Genomic DNA, 17,940 nt, shown 5'->3' on the forward strand with positions numbered 1-17,940 from the left:
GGCCGAGCCCTCAGCCACGGCGGCGGCGCCCCCGGGGGGACAGATCGCAGCGGGGGGGACCCCGGGCCGGGGCAGGGGGTGCCCGGAGGGGGCCGTGCCCCCGGGGGCGGGCAGCCCGCGCCGCGCCGCGCCGGAGCAGCTCCCGGGGGCGGGGAGCGGAGCCCCGGCCGGGGCCGGGCTGCGGGCAGGGCCGGTGCCCCCGGGGGCGGGGGGCCCGGGCTGGAGCAGCCTGTGCCCGAGGGGCTGCGCCCCGCGGGAGGGCCCCGCGCAGGAGCGGCCCGGGCAGAGCTGCAGCCCCCCCGCGGGAAGGGCTCCCGCTGGAGAAGGGCCTGGAGCAGCGTCTCCCGCGGGAGGGCCCGGGCTGGAGCCGGGCGGCGTGTGAGGAGCCTCCCCCGGAGGGGGCGGGGGCGGCAGAGGCGGCGGGGGAGGGACCGGCCCCGGCCCCCAGAGCGACCTCCCTGCCCGGACCCCCGCGGGCCTGGCTGGGGGGGGCTCCCCTGCCCGGCTGAGGGGCACGGACAGGGCGGCTGGGGGGCGCTGGGACAGCGGCCGGGGCCAACCACCAGCATGCACACAGTCACACAGGGCTACCCGCAAGGCAGAGTTCTGTGCTCTCCTATTCTCTTCATGCGTGCATCTGGAACATGAACATATTTTCATGCAGGTTGGGTGGAAGTGTGATATGCACAACTTGTTGACAGTAAAGCTTCCCCAAGAAGAGCTGCTTACTTCTGCTCAGTAGGTGCCAAGGCTTTCAGCCACCTTGACTACCACTAAGCAGGAACTTCACCAGCTGGCACTGTCCCTCCCCAGCAGTACTGCCCTGCCCCACTTCGCTCAAACCTGTAAATAAGGTTGGCTGCAGAGTTTTTGAAATTCTGTGATTCAAGAGTTGTAGCAATTAATAAATGACTATCAGTCCCATCATGTTTCACGTATCTAACTCTAATCCAGATCAGATATCACAAAAACCCATGATGTGTTGCCGTTGCTTTACATGGACTAGTTTAGGTACGAACACCTCAAACCTTCCTCCTTCAACTTTCAGCCCCAGGAGATTCACAAAAGCTAAGCTCAGCCCAGCACTAAATTCAAAAGGGGAAGGTGCTGTAAAGTTTAGCCCAAAGTTCACCTTATGTACATATCTATTAGTAAAAACAAAAGCAGGTAGTAAGCATTTTGAAATATTATGTATTTGCATCCAAGCAGTTCAGTAAGTGTGACAAACGTTGCCACCTCATGGACAGGTGCAGGGTTTGATGCAGCTCAGCGGTAGGAAGGAAAAGGGATCGCGGAGATGACTCATCGCTGCCCTTTCACACTCTCCTGAGGGGATCGGCAGCTCGGCCAGAAAGATGCTTTTGTCACTTAGATTCACCTGGAACTCATTCATCTGGGTCTGAATCCAGTAGCCTGGCTACACACCCACAATTGGAGCAAAAGAAGAGAAAAAAAGAAAAAGTTACAGATATTCAGGGTATTTGACAACTTCCAGTATCAGAGCAGGGAGGGGAAAGAATGATTTTTCCTTGGAAAAAGTGTAATGGTCAACATAAGACATGCCGTGGCCTTGTACGGTCAAACAGTCAAAGGCTAGCATTCAGGAGTAAAACATCTGAGTAACAGGCTGGGGGACCTGGAGTTTTCGTCTTCAGATCCATGATGACAATAATCCCAAACTGGACCAGGGGATTTTAATACCCATAAAGGCAGTGGCAGTTGGGAATCCTCTACTGGTAAACTGGAGACACATATGACTGTAGTGTATGCCATCATGTATTTCCAAAGTTTTATGTTCTAACACCACACTGATTAGTCACTATTCTGCTTCTTCTGGGGAACTGCTACAGGAATACTCTGTCACCTGTTGCATTTGTCCCTTTCTGATGGAAAGGCAGCTGTGTCCTCCTCCTCTACAGGGCACATCCCGTTACAAAACCCATTACACAGTGTGTATCTTAAACTATATTCATTCCGAACGGCGTTATAATTAACACTTAATAGAACTGGATGAGTGCAGAAGGACTATAAAACATTTAAACTAAAATAAAAACTTTCAAGTTTGACATCAGGATAAAACTTTCAGAATCAATGATTTTGTAAAACAAAGCTCTGTAAAAATAGATTCATAGTCGACATTTATGAATGGTCTGAAAAAAAGACAGTATGGTGATTAGTTGGGAGTTTCCTATCATCATGATCTCCATATAACAGTGTAGCAGTCTGCCTACAAATGACTTTAGAGAAAGAAGAATTTATACCAGCTTGATTTTAAGTATGTTCTTATGCTTATTGTATTTTGCTACTCCACTCTTCTAAAATGGTGGCCTCAGGAAAAGCTGCTTTGGCAGGCAATTGCAAAGATTCCTGCGGAGAGGAAGTGAAAAGACTGGGCATACAAACAAGGGCTGCTGCCATGTTCAAAGCACTGGGGAGAGTTCATAGAGCAAAATGCAGTCCTAAGTAAATGGGTTTCAGGCAATTTCAGTGTTAAGATAACATCATTAAGAGTAGAACAGATTGTGCTCAAACCCTGCTGTTTATAATTAACACATTGCTTCCAAATACTCCAGGGTCCCTGGTAAATAGTCCTCTGCTCAGATCCACCCAGACCAATCAGAGTATTTTCATCAGGTTCCATGCTGGGATAGCACCTGTTTGGACAAATCCAAAAGAGCCAAAATACTCTTCTTTCTAGCCAGCTAAGTAGAGAGATGAACACAGCTTGCCTTAGTCATTGTCACAGTGTCCATATGGCTGTGAAGCTTGTTTTCACAAGAAATCGTACAAGTACTTTATTATGTCGAAGTTCACGGTCCTATAAACAAAAACACAGTATATTAGAGCAATCATCTTAGCAGTGCTAAGACTTTAACCTGTTTGGAGACGCACACGTGGGGCATTCTGCATAATCAAAATTAAGCAATATCCCAAAAAGAAATGCAATCAAGGATGAATGAATTTTTAACTTCTAATATTATTTACAATACCTATCTTCTGATTACTTAAAGTCTGTAGGATTCTGAAAAAGAAATAAAGCAGCTTTCTAGTAAAAAAATGGAAGATTCTTACTTTGATCATTAGGCAGTAAAGATGTATCAAAGTTAGTAAGATTACATTTTCATATGGTAAATACAATACTTGAGTTGGTGATGCAAAGCAGCAATCTTTTTATGCTATTGAATGTTTTGTTCATCTTTCAAACCACCTGTTTTACCATGTACTACTCCTTCATCTGTACTCATTTGCAGTCTATGTTCTTTCAGTTTTGACACTAGTTGACCCATGTTCACAGCTAAACTTGAAAAATCCAAAAATGGCACTCAATGGGACAGAAGATTTTAATGTATACTTTTGTACTTTAATGGCAGGCAGAATGAAACAACAGTAGAATAAAACATATAATTATTTTTTTGTCTCTAAACTCATTCTGCTATACAATCTAACACTCAGACTTTGGGGTTTACTGTTTGAATAAATAATGCAAATTACTGCATGTAATGACAAGTATAAAATTAAAAGTTTTTTAAGTATTCAATGATGCAAAAATAACCGCTCACAATGCTAAGTGAGATTAACTGGCTGAATGTCTTATTTGTTAGACTGCAATCATTTAATATTCTCTGTTCACACGCCATCCTGTAACCCACTTTTCAAAAAGTTTCTATAAAACATCGTATTGGGCAAAGAAAAAGTTCAGAAAACCCCAAAATATATAACAAGAAATACTGTGTTTGCGTCTACTTGTAATTCAGAGACAAATTTAAAGAAATTAACTGCCACTGTTAAGACTCACATGACATTGTGCCACTCAAGAAAGTACTTTAGTTACCACAGAAACAAAATCACACACTCTAACAAATGTTGACCTTATCAACTAAATGAAGCACAATTGTCCTGTCATAACAACTGGGTTCATTAGAGACTATATGAAAAGTTCCTTTACATTCAATAAACATTAAGAGATCCCTACTTCAGCTACAGAAAACTTACGAACTTAGGGCTGAAATTCTCAAAACAGAAATTTAAAATGTGTAAATACTAGATGGTAAAAAGCATGGGAATCTGTCTGCAAAGACTGAATGTATGCAACAGAATAGAGGCAGACATGAGGTTCTGTGGTACTGAACAGACAGAATGTACATGGCCAGTTGTTATCACGCTAAAAGCCACCAGGAAGAGACAAAAGTGTTTCACTTTCTTCCAAAACCAGGTGGCTTTTGTCTTGTTTTTGTTTATAATCCATACTTCACTTTTGCTTATAACATACAGAAAATGAAATGACAATCTGAACAGCTTGAATGGTGGTGGGGAGGGGAGGAAGCATGCATTTTCTGTCTTGCTCTTTGCACTTTTCAGCCTTCCATTAGGAAATACGCTTACAGTAGCAAGGCTGTGATGGTAACAAGGCTGAGGTATCTGAAGATTTTATTGACTAACAAACTTATTTTAGTACTATTACAGTAAGAAAGAAAAAAGAATCAGGGGATGGGACTGCTTACTTGACGTGTATTTTGGTTGAAATGGCAAAGTAGTTATTCCTCTGCAATAAATATAATCTCACCCCTGAGTCGTTAAAAACTACAGGCAGCTGGCAAGACTATAGCACAGCTGGAAAATGAAATTTCTTAAAGCACAGAAGATAATGCCTTTGCCCTGTAGCTAGCCCCATCAAGACAAGGGGGAAGCCCATTTATCATGGGTTCATGAAACCTTGTATCTTTATGGATTGTCCTCCTTGAAGATTTCACAAAGACTGTGGGCTGGAAAGATACTTAACAAAAGAAGTGTAACAAAGGAACAAATCAAGAAAGAAGAAAAGAAAAAAAGTGGGAAACAGGAGAAAAGTAGAACAGGCCAACTTTACAATCTGTCAGGTCACTTGAATGGCCCTACCTAGGCAGCATATAAACACTTCCAAACTACTTGGGGGGGGGGGGGGGGGGGGGGGGGGGAAAGAACTAAAGAACTGCTTTCTTCCTTACAAAATGTAGGGAAAGTCAGTCAGGAGAGAGAGAGAGAGATACACATATACACACACACACCTGACCTAAAGGAAAGCCAGCCAAAGCACTATACAGTGCACTGAGGTTTAAAGTGGTAGCATCTCCAACAACCACTTTCTCCAGTAAATGTGAGCTGTATAGCACAAGTTTTGGTCCCGTTTTCTGGCTATATCTATCTTCTGGCAACTTTAATGGAATCAATGAAACTTCTAAGGATGTTAAAGTTGCAAGGAGAGGGCCATCATTTCAAGTATCTTAATCCAAGGCCCCTCATAGTCAGTACAGAGTTTATGAACTCATCTCTCTATTCACTGTAGGAGTTAGAGCAGAGACAAGAATTTGGGGATGTTTGTATACACAATGATCCATGTTGCTGAGCAGATGGTCTGCTGTACATGGTACCAGTGGGAGCTTTTTCAGGGCATCATTCACAAGTGACTTTATTGCTGGGAACAGCAAATTGACACAATGAAGTCATGCAGGCCTGAACCAGATAAATTTTCATTCTATGGCCCGTCCAACTGCAAACTGAAATTAGCATGTCTGTGGGGTTTACTGACAAGGCTATCGGACATTTAACAGCTCAGGACAGGAACATGGGCACTGATGTTATGGGATGCAGTCCACACCACAGGTTCCTCTGAAGTCCCACATTACAGAGAGGAGTTGGCCTTGAGAACGTTTCTCCTCCTTTTCGCCACATGTCATTTCTGGGCTCTGTTCTAGCTATAGCTTCCTTATCCAAGACCTGCTAATAAGCTGGCTGCAGCAACAGGTGTGAGGTAATGCTGTTGGCATTTCATAAAAATGAGATATAGGTTTGATTGTTGCCTATGCATTGCATGCATTTCTGCCTGTAATTTATCACAATCTCTCTTGATAGACCTGGAACTGTTCTCAGACTCCAAAACTGAAAGTTCTGAATGAACGGAGCAGATGAGCCACGCACATTCATTTACTGAATTAGTTTGTATTAACTACAGATCATGTAAGACAATGTGGAAGAATTCTTATAACCTATGTAGGTTTTGTATCATACGTACAACATTTCAGATTCAAACACCATAATGTGCCTTTTGGTAATGAAATGGACTGACATTTTTGAGTGGTATTTTCACATGAAGTCCTTGACCTTTATTAAGCACAAAGACAGTATGTTACTGTAACACATACTGCCACTGCAACAATTTTTTTCAAAACAGGATTGGACTATACTTACCTCAAGTTCAACACTTCTCATAAATAACGTGATTCATTCACTAAGTCTTTGAAAACATTAATAGATTTCTACTGTGGTCTGCAGAGAGCTATACATTGAGAAAATACTGGGTGTGAAGTGTTTTTCAAGTCAGCACATAGAACAGTAAACGATCTCTAACAGACTCACCGGGCAACAGCTCTGATGAAGTCCAGAGATACAGTACATTTATATTGTGGTCCATCAAGCTGGTCATTATGACCAACCATGGATAACAGCTGGAGAGTCACAAGAGAGGTGATCTACAAACAACAGACATGAATAATGTTAGTAATTTTTGCTAACATGAATAGCACTGCCCAATCTTTATATTTTTTTTCCCATTTGGCATCATTCCCGTAATTCTCTTGGAAGCCACTCACACTTGTTCACTGTTTTTCATATAGTTCCGCAGCTAGCAAACCCGGGAACATACATATACATTTCCACCATTACATTTTCAGCACGGGCAGTGACAGGCATAGGCTAAACCCTTCATCCCTCATATCGAGTTATCCTAGAGTTCTAATTGGAAAGACTGTAGTGGGTTGACCCTGGCTGGATGCCTGGTGCCCACCAAAGCCACTCTACTACTCCTCAACTAGACAGGGGAGAGAAAATACGATGAAAGGCTCGTGGGTTGAGTGAAGGGCAAGGAGATCACTCAGCAATTACTGTCATGCGCAAAACAGACTCAACTCGGGGAAAAATTAATTTATTACCAATCAAATCAGAGTAGGGTAATGAGAAATAAAATGCAAATCTTAAAAACACCTTCCCTCCAATCCTTTGCTTCTTCCCAGGCTCAGCCTCACCCCCAGTGTATCTCCCTGCCTCGAGGGGTGCAAGGGGATGGGGATGGGGCTGCGGCTGGTCCCTCCCCTGCTGCCTCTGCCTTTCCGGTCCCTGCTGGGGGAGGCTCCTCGCGGGCGGGGGGGCTGTGGGCACCTGCACACAGTGGCCGCCCCACTACTAAAACCTTGTCACGCAAACCCAATACAGAGAAAGGTGATGCAGGAAACAGAAATAATAGGCATGAGCTGAACATTTTCCAAATCTCTTCCTGCCAACCAGGAGAGACTTTGATTTACTTTCCTTTACACCTGACGACCTCCTCTTGAACTTTCACACTCAGAAGTTGGATATTACTGTGCCAGCTCATACCATATTTTGAACAGATGGATATATCACTCTACTCCAGACAAAAAAAGAATTTGAAGGTTGGAAAGGAAAGGCTGGAAGATTGTGTGCTTTAAAAGAGCAAGGCCTGAAAGGAGACAAATTAGCCTATAAACACACATGCAGCATCTTGACAGAGGCACAGATTATTTTACCAAAATAGCAATGTACCAGAGTATTTTTCACTATCTTTGTTCCTTCAGATGATGACTGTGGTATCACTAATGTGCAGTCATGGGATGTCACTGTTGAGCACAGCCTGTCTGTTCTGCCTCAGTTAGGAAAAAATGCCATGGCAATTCCACTGTCTCCCTACCTCCTCCAAGCTCCCAGAGGAAAGAAAGATGCAAAAGCAGAAAATAAGAAAAATTTTCCCTGGCCTTTGCTATAGATGCCAGCGACAATTCAAGGCAACAAAGTTACACTCTGTGAAGAACTGGTATCTGACCACAGCTCTACTTTTAAAGAGAAACCAGCCAACCATGACCTACCTCTGTGTAATGATAATAGCATAGTAAGGAATTTCTGAAGAATAAATGTATCAGGAGAGAGACTGTCACTTTAAACTTTCAAGGAAGCACATTACTATAAAAAGCAACAGCAAGTTTGTTCCAGCATTAATAACAACAACAACAACAAATCTAACTCAGTAATAACCCTACTCTTTTGCTGACAGTGAACTTGGGTCTTCAAATTTGTGACAGTGCTTGCAGGAGACGGGAATCATTATTAGTTTTCCCTTAAGTGGACATATATATATATATATAAAAGACACCCACCTATAGAGAACAGAAAAGATTATGGTCACCAAGAATGAGGCAATTTTCCTAACAGACTGTGCTTAACTATCTTTTAAGTGGCATAAGGCAACAGTAGTTTGGATGCCATCACTCTGCAAAGTCTTTGGAGTATGGTTAAGGAATACTGGTCTACTCTTATTCACAAAGACAAATCCCATTTACTTAATTCAGATCTATAAATTACATTAAAGAGTAGCACATGATTTACAAATTGTTAGCATTGAGTTCAGTTTTCTTGAATGCTATCAATATAAAGTAAATGGCTCAAAAGCTCGTTCATGAATCACTGGAATGTATCACTGAATTAGGAACAAACTCAAACTTGTTAGGTGTTTATTTTCTTCAAATACTCATGAGTTTGAGAGCACATTTTTCTACATTCTTCATTCAATGAAGTCCTTATTTAGACAGTGCAGAAGCATTATGGAGTCAACTGCTATATAACAATTGCTAGTTTACATCCCAGTGCACCATACCTAGTGAATCACTTCTGCAATACATACTTGCAGCTGGCCTCTCATTCAGAAATCGACAACAAAGGAATGCCAGGAGGCTCCTAAAAACTCCCAACGAGCACAGCAAAAGCCTAGTTTGGAGTAGCACCCATCTCAGTTTTAAGTGGGATGTAAAAGTGACCTTGCTGCTGCATTACAAATGCTCCAGCAATACTTTTAACAACAAATTGCAACCATTTTCTTTTCCAACTGGCACCAAATGCTACATATGTAACAAAGTCGTCAACATAAAATTCCTTACTAAAGGCTGACTCCATAAATCTGAAATAGCAGACTACACACTAAGTTTCATTGATGTTTTTGACTCAAGACTAACTCTACAGACTCAATATACACAATATACTCAATATACAATATTACAAGACAAATGATGTTATTGATCATCAGAGTAACACAAAATCACTTAGCAAACTGCAACCCTTTACTAATTTCTTTCACAAATCCTCTGTTTATTTAGATTTAAAATATCACCACAGGGATGTGAGTGCTAAACAGTGAGTCCTGACACAGACTGCTTAAAAAGACAATCTTTTTATAGAAAGAATCGCCATTTTAAATTCATGCAGGTAAGAAACAGTTTTATCTCCAACCACCTAAGAGGAGTAAATAGGAACCAGCTCCCCTACAGACAGGCAAATGTTAGAAGCTAAAATACCAGACTTGTGAGTCTTTGGAGCAGAATTCAAAACTTAATTACAGATGTCTAGCCTGTACATGGAGAAAGGCAGAGATCGTGGAAGGACAAATCTAAACGCCTGCATGCTGAGGGGGAAGCAGGCTGGAGCTCTGTTTGCACAGCTTTTTCAACAGGTTCAGGAAGAATCAAAACCAACGAGAGAACTCTGCCACCCCACAGCAATGACTTCTTCATTTTTTCCTGCTCTATACAATACAGCCGGATTCTCCTGCTGATGAGTCAGTCACAGAATTGCACAACACGCATATTTTCTGCAATAAATTGCTTTATTGGAAGAAAAGATTCAATTGTGGTAGATGTTGGATTATTAAGGTCCTCAAATATTTTGCGCTGAACCTATCTGTCTAGACCTCATTAATAAAAATAAGACAATTGTCTCCACCAAATGGTTAAGTCTTCTAGGACACAGAAGATTCAATTCCCTCCTGCCACAAGATTTCATGCATCTACTGAACTTGTAGCAGCTAACTGGGATGGGGGTAGTGGAGGAAGAAAAAGCTACTAAATCATTACCAGACCTAATTTTCACTCTAACTGCTTCTGGCACTGAGCTATTTTGCATAAAATTGCATCTGTGCCTACTTAGGGCATTAACCTGGTAAAGCAAGGTACAGTGGAATAAACTGGGCTTAAGACAGTGTGTTTGTAGGAAAATTTAAAAAAATCAGCAATTTTCATGTTAATTCTTAAGGTCCAAATGCCACCCTACAACTTAAGCATTGAAAAAATGTTACCACTTTAGAAGTTCAGGTGTTGCAAAACTATGGAGGCAATCTGTTCTTAAATGAAGATACATCAAAAAGTTTTAAACAACTGGGAAAAATATGAATGCAATGTCAAACAAATTGCACTTCTTAGTAAAAAAACCCCTAACTTCAAAGTTTTTGTTTTGTTTTGGGTTTTGTTTTTTTATTAATACCATGGGTACAGTGGCTCCATTTCATTATCACAAAAGCTTGGGAAAAAACATCTGGCAAGAACAGACTAGAAGCAAGCCAGAAAAACTGTGTGGGTGACATAAGAATACTTATTGAGAATCTTTTGAACAAAAAATATTACAGTTGGAAGAAATATTCTAAAGCTATTCATAAAAGTAAAGTTAGATCTGGTAATGATTTAATACCAGCAGAAGTTAGGAAGTAAATTGAATTTTCTACAGGAACAACAAGAAAAGCTGAATAGAAGTTACTGATCTGAAAGATGCGAAGGAACATGTGTCACATGTATGTTTAAAAATAAGCCATGACTGAGCTTTATTTTAAATATATTTCTGTGAGAAACCTGTTGCAGAAAGCTTGGGACCTGGCTGCGCATCGGTTGGCGGGCAGTAAGCAATTATACTGTGCATCACTTGTCTTTCTTGAGTTTTATTTCTCTCTTTTTTTGTCTCTCTCTTTTCATTACAATTATTACTACTACCACTATTATTTTTATATTTTATTTTAATTATTAAACTGTTCTCATCTCAACCCATGGGTTTTAACTTTTTTCCAGTTCTCCTCCCCATCCCACTGGGGAGGGGGCTGTCAGCGAGCAACTGTATGGTACTTAGTTGCCAGCTGAGGTTAAACCACAACAACCACTGAGGTTGCTTCTAGAGATTCACTGGTCAAATATGGACACTGAACAAAAAAGCAATGCACAAGCCATCCTTAAAGGCTGCTTTTTTCCTGCCAGGCTGGACTAACAGATGGGCTTTGCATCATTCCCCGAGCAGACACAAAGACTGGCTTTGTCAGCACACGGCTGCATGGAAGCAAGAAGGATTCCAGAAGTGAGGGCTGTCTGCTGAGAAAGGCCAGGCTCTTCCCAAGGACACCACAAAAAGCCAGAAAACATTCATGGAGGTGCAAAACATGAGCAGAATTAGGACCTGAGATACAGGGAAACACATGGCTAGTTTGTGTAAGCAACGATTGACTGCCACAGGAAAGAGTCTGGACAAAGTGTGTGACATCTCAGATTCAGAGGACAAAACTAAACAGAGAAAATGATGCTGATTACTGGCGCGGGGTGGGGGTGGGGTGGATTTTTTTTGGGGGGCGGGAAACTGTTTCCTCAGAGATGTGATTGAAATCTCACCAAGTGGTACATTTTAAACTGGACTAGGAAAATACTAATGAAATACACTAGCAGGAACAATTTCAAACTGGCAGAGACATACCAGATGATCAGCAAGGTATTTTTCATCTCCACAGTCTATAATTGCCAATTATCTTGCCCAAGATACAATGTTAATTGTAACTCTTCAGTCTGGCATACTTTCACCCACAGCTTTTTGATTCTGAACTTCAAACCTACCAAGAAATTAAGAACTTTCCTTATTCATTACCATCAGACAACAGTACTACATTCTTTCACAGTCCTGCTAAAATGTATACACACCCTAGCACTTTGCAGCACCATCATCACACAGCTCAAAGCAAACATGCAGCTCACTGCACGTGTTCAAAACTCACCACTGCCCAGAATTATGTTCACACCCATGCTAAAACCACTGCTATGCAACAAGATAGTTTGAAAACCAGACGCCGTTTAGAAAACACATTTCAGTCAAAATTACTGCCGCAATAGTCTCTTGGAGTTAAATTCAATGACCCTAGTATAAATTACGTGAGCATAAACCAAAACCTACTCAAAACAATTTCACTCAAAATTATAGCTAGAGTATGCTCAGTATATCGTGTCAGTCCCGTTAGAAGAACACTACAATTATATGTATTTAAGTCAGCGATTGATCAAAACTGTTTTAATAAAAATTATTAAAAATAAATCAACTTTTCTAAACACTTAAGATTTTAATAATCAGGTTTTGATTCTGACTTATGTTTTGTACAAGGCTTCTAATGCATTAAAAAAATACAACAGAAGGGACACCCCTACAAACTGCTTATGGCCTCCCAGTGTGCACTTAAAAGCATTCACTACTATATGCTTCAGCTAAATACTTTACCTTTTTCTCAGCTTAAATTCATCTAGTGCTTTGTGAAACGATCTTATGAATGCAGTCAAAATGTTTTTGACATTAACAGCCACTAACAGGCAGGGGCATGTCCCAGCCACAGCCTTGGTGGTGCTCCACGGACAGTACTCTACGCCCCTCACTTTGGTAACATGCACATAGGTGGCTGTATAGGATACTACAGTGATCCAGCCTGCCCTGCAAGCCGCCGCCTTCTATGAACGTTTGCATTTGGTGTTTTTGTCCTGTATTAGTCATTTTCTACATGTCTCACACATAAATGTGACTTCACTATTTTGCATTGACTCTCTAGGGCCTTGCGTGTTATTTCTTTATCTGCAGTAGTACATACCACAATTCCCAATTTTTAGGTAATTTCTGCATCTCATCAACATGTTGACAATACTTTAGCAGAAGCCTTCATCAGACTGGGTCAAAATCTAACATTAATTATTAACTTGAACAAACTTTCAAGACATAAATATGTTGACAAATTCCAGATGAGACAGTGTTATAGTCACTAAATGTTTAATTACTATGGGGTGGGGGGAATGTGGGGAAGGAAATCAATTACTACTTCTGTCTGCTACCATTTATCCTTTAAAAACTCATGTTGCTTAGGTTAACAGATTGTTATTTTTATTTTTTTAATTTGTACACCCATTTAAGGATTTGGAAATGTTTGTTCTATCATGATGTTAGGGATGATTAGCTGTTACTAGGAAGCGCTCTTGACAGTCTGGCAGGGAAGATTTGTATAACGTTTTCCCCTGGGCATTATCATGCAACGTGCGTACTTTCAGTCTTGAGTACAATGAATAATCTAGTGGATTGAGATCAGTCCATGTCACTGAAGCCATCATGTCCCACCATCTTTTTCATGAATGCACTAAATTTTATCAGGAAAACAAGTTTTTTCCCCTCCAGCACAATGACTCCCACAGAAAACTTTTTCAGAATCTTACTGATACACAGATAGGAAAAATTGCTTCATTTTCTTAAGTAATTTTATTCAAGACCTATTTATTTAAATACACTCTTAAATTTTAGTGATATCTTTTTTATTTTTTACTCTGCCTCTCTGTCTTCACACAAGGTAAATCTGTATGATTTACAGATTTAAACAAGTTACCCTTTTGGCTTTTCTAAGCTTCATCCTATTGGTGGATCAGTCGATTTATTAAGACAGCCAAAACTTCCTTTAGTTTCTAAAAGATGATCCCTCTGTTTTAAGAAGGACCTTGAATATGACCTTGAATTTCATGCTGTTAAACCCACTGAATTTGTATCATGCTCACCACCCTCACAATATTTCTTGCATGGCTTCATAGCAGAAAAGCATACTAAACCCTTTGCATACAACAGTTAATCTTACACTGCAAGATTCTTTCACTTTCCGCCATAAAGGTCATTAGAGTGATTCTCATACGGTATTTTCCCGTCTGTAAGTGTTCACCACTTCTGTCTTATTCCACTCAGTCTTACTTTTTTTTTGTGTCCCATTTATACTAAATGATATCTGACAAAAAACGCTGCCAACTTCACAGACTGGTTCAAGGGATAAATGTGCATCTTTTCCATATCAGGACCTTCCCCTCCTCCCCTTCTGCACGACCCCACCCTCTCCTGTCTTTCAGACCACAGAACACCCTTCTTCCGCATACTAGAAGCTGCCTTATTTCTACATTCTCCTGCAGTTTGCTTTCTTGAAATTGAAGAGAAGAGCCACAAGTGAAACAGATGTATTTTCTTCCTTTGAGGAGACACTTTCCCACCTTGCTCTAGAATTCATATTCATACTTTAGAATGACTCTCTTCGATTAGCAGTCTGTCTTCTAGGGTTTTTTTGTTCAGAGACTCTGACTAAGTGCAAATCTTGACTCATCAGTGCAGCGTTCTTTCATCTCTCCTTTGTACTTTCTCATTATGCCTCACATCATCTCTTCCCGGACTGAATATTTTCCAAAAAAAACCCAACCCCATAGTTTTTTGAAATGAGGACACCGAAACAAGATCCAGCAAACATCCCAGGAAACTAAACAGGCAATTTAAAAAAGCAAACAAGAACTCAGAAGGAGGTATTTCTTCATCCAAATTCATAGTTAATCTGTGACATACTTTGCCACTGAAAAGTCAGTGCAGTGGTAGGGGGTTTTGTGGAGTTACAAAAGCAACTGAACACATTCATGGAAGGAAATACAACCACAGGCTGCTAAATGCAAGGAACATCGACTCCATGGCAAGCATTTAAGCCACAGGTAATAAGATGTAACGTATACTAGAATAAACTCATCCTCTGTTTGCCAGTCATCTATTTTTCCTGCAAGTCCGATATTAATCAGAAGTAGTCAGACAGTTTTACTGTCTTATAAGAAGTAGAACAGTGAGTAAGCCCAGTTTTGGCCTGATTTAATGTGGCCGTTACAATGCATTCACTAAAGGTAAAGTATATCATCTGCATCTTCTACATCCTACGACTTTGTGTTTCCCCTTCACCCCTCTCCTGGGTATCTGCAAGGGTGGTTCTCACTATTAATGACTGTATTCTTCCCATACTCCGCAGTCTTAAAAAAAATTAAAAAAAAAAGAGAAATATGAAAATCCAGCTTCCCCCATCATCTGGAAAACTCAGTATCTCAAAAACATTTGCACAGATTAGCCCTACCCACTCACTGTTATAACAACATCACTTTTTAGAAGTAGTTCAATAATTTATTTGGTTTGGGACTATTATTAAAGGAATCTTTCAAAGTATTAATGAGTTTGCTTTTTGTTCGTTATTTTTATTCAATATAGAAATTAGGAAAAAGCCTCTTTTTTCTCTTAGCACATTTACTTCAGCATTAATCAATTTGCCTAAGAAGAAAATTGAAAATAAACAGCAATTCACAACAATCTGTGCTTCACTGCTCATCAATTTAAAAGAAAAATATAAAAAACTCTAAGAGTAATGCATGGATAAATCAGTATTTGAGTCAGTTCCCTCACCTTGAGGATCAATTGAAGTACTTTATAATGCCCTGAAAGGCATGCTAGAAATTTGCTTAATGTGGTACTTTCTGAGAGGATCAAATTCTTTTCTGTACCCGATGATATATTTGGAAATATTTTCAGAAATTTGTCAAGAGCCCTGGAACTGATCACAGGGGAGTTTATTATGATCCTCCAAAACATGCAAAACCAAGATTTGAATGTACTTGCAATCTGTTGGAGGTGCACGCATCTAATTTACTCCATATCAACCCGGGAGAGGTACTCCTTAGGAGGAGGACTACAGAAACGAGTTGTAGACAGATAATTCAAAAGTACCTGCCTTTCTATTTCATACTTCAAAATCACAGCAACGGAAGATGGTAACAGATGGTCAAAAAAACACTTGGGGAATGATGTTTACAGTTAATTTGATTACTTAAGTCATGTAGCTTCATAAAGTGGACACCAGACAAAGGCTGGCTATTTTTCAAGGCACAGGCAATAGCTAGCCAACAGAAGTATCCTTCTGCCACCCCCTGATTAATTTCTGCATCAGAAGTCTCAGGTTCCAAGCATTTCTTAGAAGATGAGGAAGGCAACACAAAGCTGGTTTTGCAGAAGCAAACTTCTGTGCAGCTGGCCAAGCATAACCTTAAATGCCCAACTCTAGAAAATTTTCACCTGCTTCTTTTTGTCCTTCATTTATAACACTTCTGTCCCACAATGGCAGTATTTCTAGATATTGCAAGACGAGTTCCATCACAAACAGAAAAAAGTAACCTGAAAAATACTACCAAGCATCTGTGATACTGACAGGTCTTGAAACATTTACAAGAAGTCTCTAAATTTTTTTATGCTAAGTAAAATACAGAACTGTGTACACAGAGTTACTAGCCTTCTACTGCTATGTGAAAGAGGTTTGTTTGCAATTATTAGTTTGTACTCAACAAAATTAAAGTAATAAGGATTTCTAACCTGTCATGAGGACAAAAATCGGTACTCTGTATATGCTATCAGCAGAAATCATGAAATTAAAAATTTCCCATAATCAGATGCCTGAAGATTTCCAACATGTCTTAACTGCAGTCTAATTTTGGATGATTATGATAATTAAGTGTTAAAAGAATATTGATCCAAACCTTGTATAAAGAAACATGATAGTAAGAATTTTTAATTAAAACAACCACTCCAGAAAGATTTAACCCAAACACTTCTGAAGTATGAAAATCAGACATTTTAACCAAAAGGCTAGACAAATGGTAAAATACATTGTAGTCTGAAGTGGGAGTCTGCACTGAAAAATAACAATTTAAAGACACATTTATTTTGTATCTTTACACTCCCCACAGTACCATGCTGCATCCCAACTGCTCACGAGAAGCATTGCAGAAGACTGCAATCAACACCATATTCATTGTGACTACATAAAACTGCACATTTTAGTGGTTCTATAATAGGAGTAAATAGTAACAAAAATAAAAATAGAAGCAACTTGTATCAATCACTAAAGTACATCATACTGGTACAAAACAAAGATCCCTCCTGGTCCAACATGCTGTCTCTTGAAAAGACGCCAAAGGATGCTTAGGAAACAGTACAATAAAATTGTAGGCAAGGGAAAATTCCCCAACATACATGACTGGCTTCTGGTAACCTTCATTTCTGGGACTTCAAGTAATTATTTATAAAATTGTTCACAGATATGGATGTGACCTATTGAAAGATGATATCTCATGTTGTTCTTGTATTGTCAAACTGGAGCTAGAAAGATGGCTGAATTGTGATGTTAATGCACCTAATCAACAGATGAGAGAAATTCATTATGAAGCTACTCATAAACACCAAGAAATTAGAAACACCACCACTGTCTAGCTCTCAGCAAGAGCTGCATATACAGCATTGAGTCACACTAGGTTTTACACCACCAAATAGGGGAGATTAAAAAAAAGGATCTGATTTCCTTTCCTATAATGTAGTAAATAGAACTTGATTTCATACATAATTTTGGATCCTGGACAAACCAACAGTTACAAACAAAGTTCTTATACAACAACAATTGAGAGGAACAGTTCCACTTCTGTTCAAAATTTTCCCTAACAAAATCAGGACATTTAAGTTTAACATATTCCTGTATCTTTGTTCATAGGTAGCATTAGGCAGAACAGAGAAAACACCCAAGATGAACGCAAGTCCCAATTCCAGGATGGCCGACTGTCACCATGCAGCACAAAGACAGGACTCTGCAAAGTGACTGTTCTTAGCAGTGGGACATGGTCAGATCTGGAATCTCCCCCAAGCATGCCAGCAATACTGACCCTCAAGGAGAATATTCTGTTTGCTCTGAATCAGAGTATCTATGGCATTTTGGCCCTGCCAGGAGCAGGACAAAGACCAGGATGAAGACTGTTACTCAGGAAGTCAATTGATCCCTCTAGTTGCTTCAAAAACCAATGAAAAACTCCACTATAACAGCACAAAGCTGATGGTTGTAACCTACCCTGAGAAATTTTGGGTTTATTCTTTAAAAAAATCTGTAACTATAATTTAAGTTTGGGCACACTACAACAGAGG

At 40.2% G+C, this 17,940-nt stretch overlaps 1 protein-coding gene across 4 annotated transcripts in view; it reads right to left on the reverse strand.

Moving 5' to 3' along the window:
- Positions 1–1,175: 1,175 nt before the first annotated feature.
- Positions 1,176–17,940, reverse strand: part of ORC5 (origin recognition complex subunit 5) — a 76,174-nt gene continuing 59,409 nt past the window's right edge. For 2 of the 4 annotated variants that reach the window (XM_040595974.1, XM_040595973.1), the window contains exons 14-16: positions 6,394–6,506; positions 2,730–2,818; positions 1,176–1,417 (exon numbers count right to left, since the gene is read on the reverse strand). In XM_040595974.1, the coding sequence (XP_040451908.1) occupies positions 2,773–2,818; positions 6,394–6,506 (159 nt within the window). In that variant the 3' untranslated portion in view covers positions 1,176–1,417; positions 2,730–2,772. The other 2 variants (XM_040595975.1, XM_040595976.1) reach the window with 2 other exon arrangements.

This window comes from Falco naumanni, chromosome 5 (genome assembly GCF_017639655.2).
Source record: "Falco naumanni isolate bFalNau1 chromosome 5, bFalNau1.pat, whole genome shotgun sequence".
NCBI classification, from domain to species: Eukaryota; Metazoa; Chordata; class Aves; order Falconiformes; family Falconidae; genus Falco; species Falco naumanni.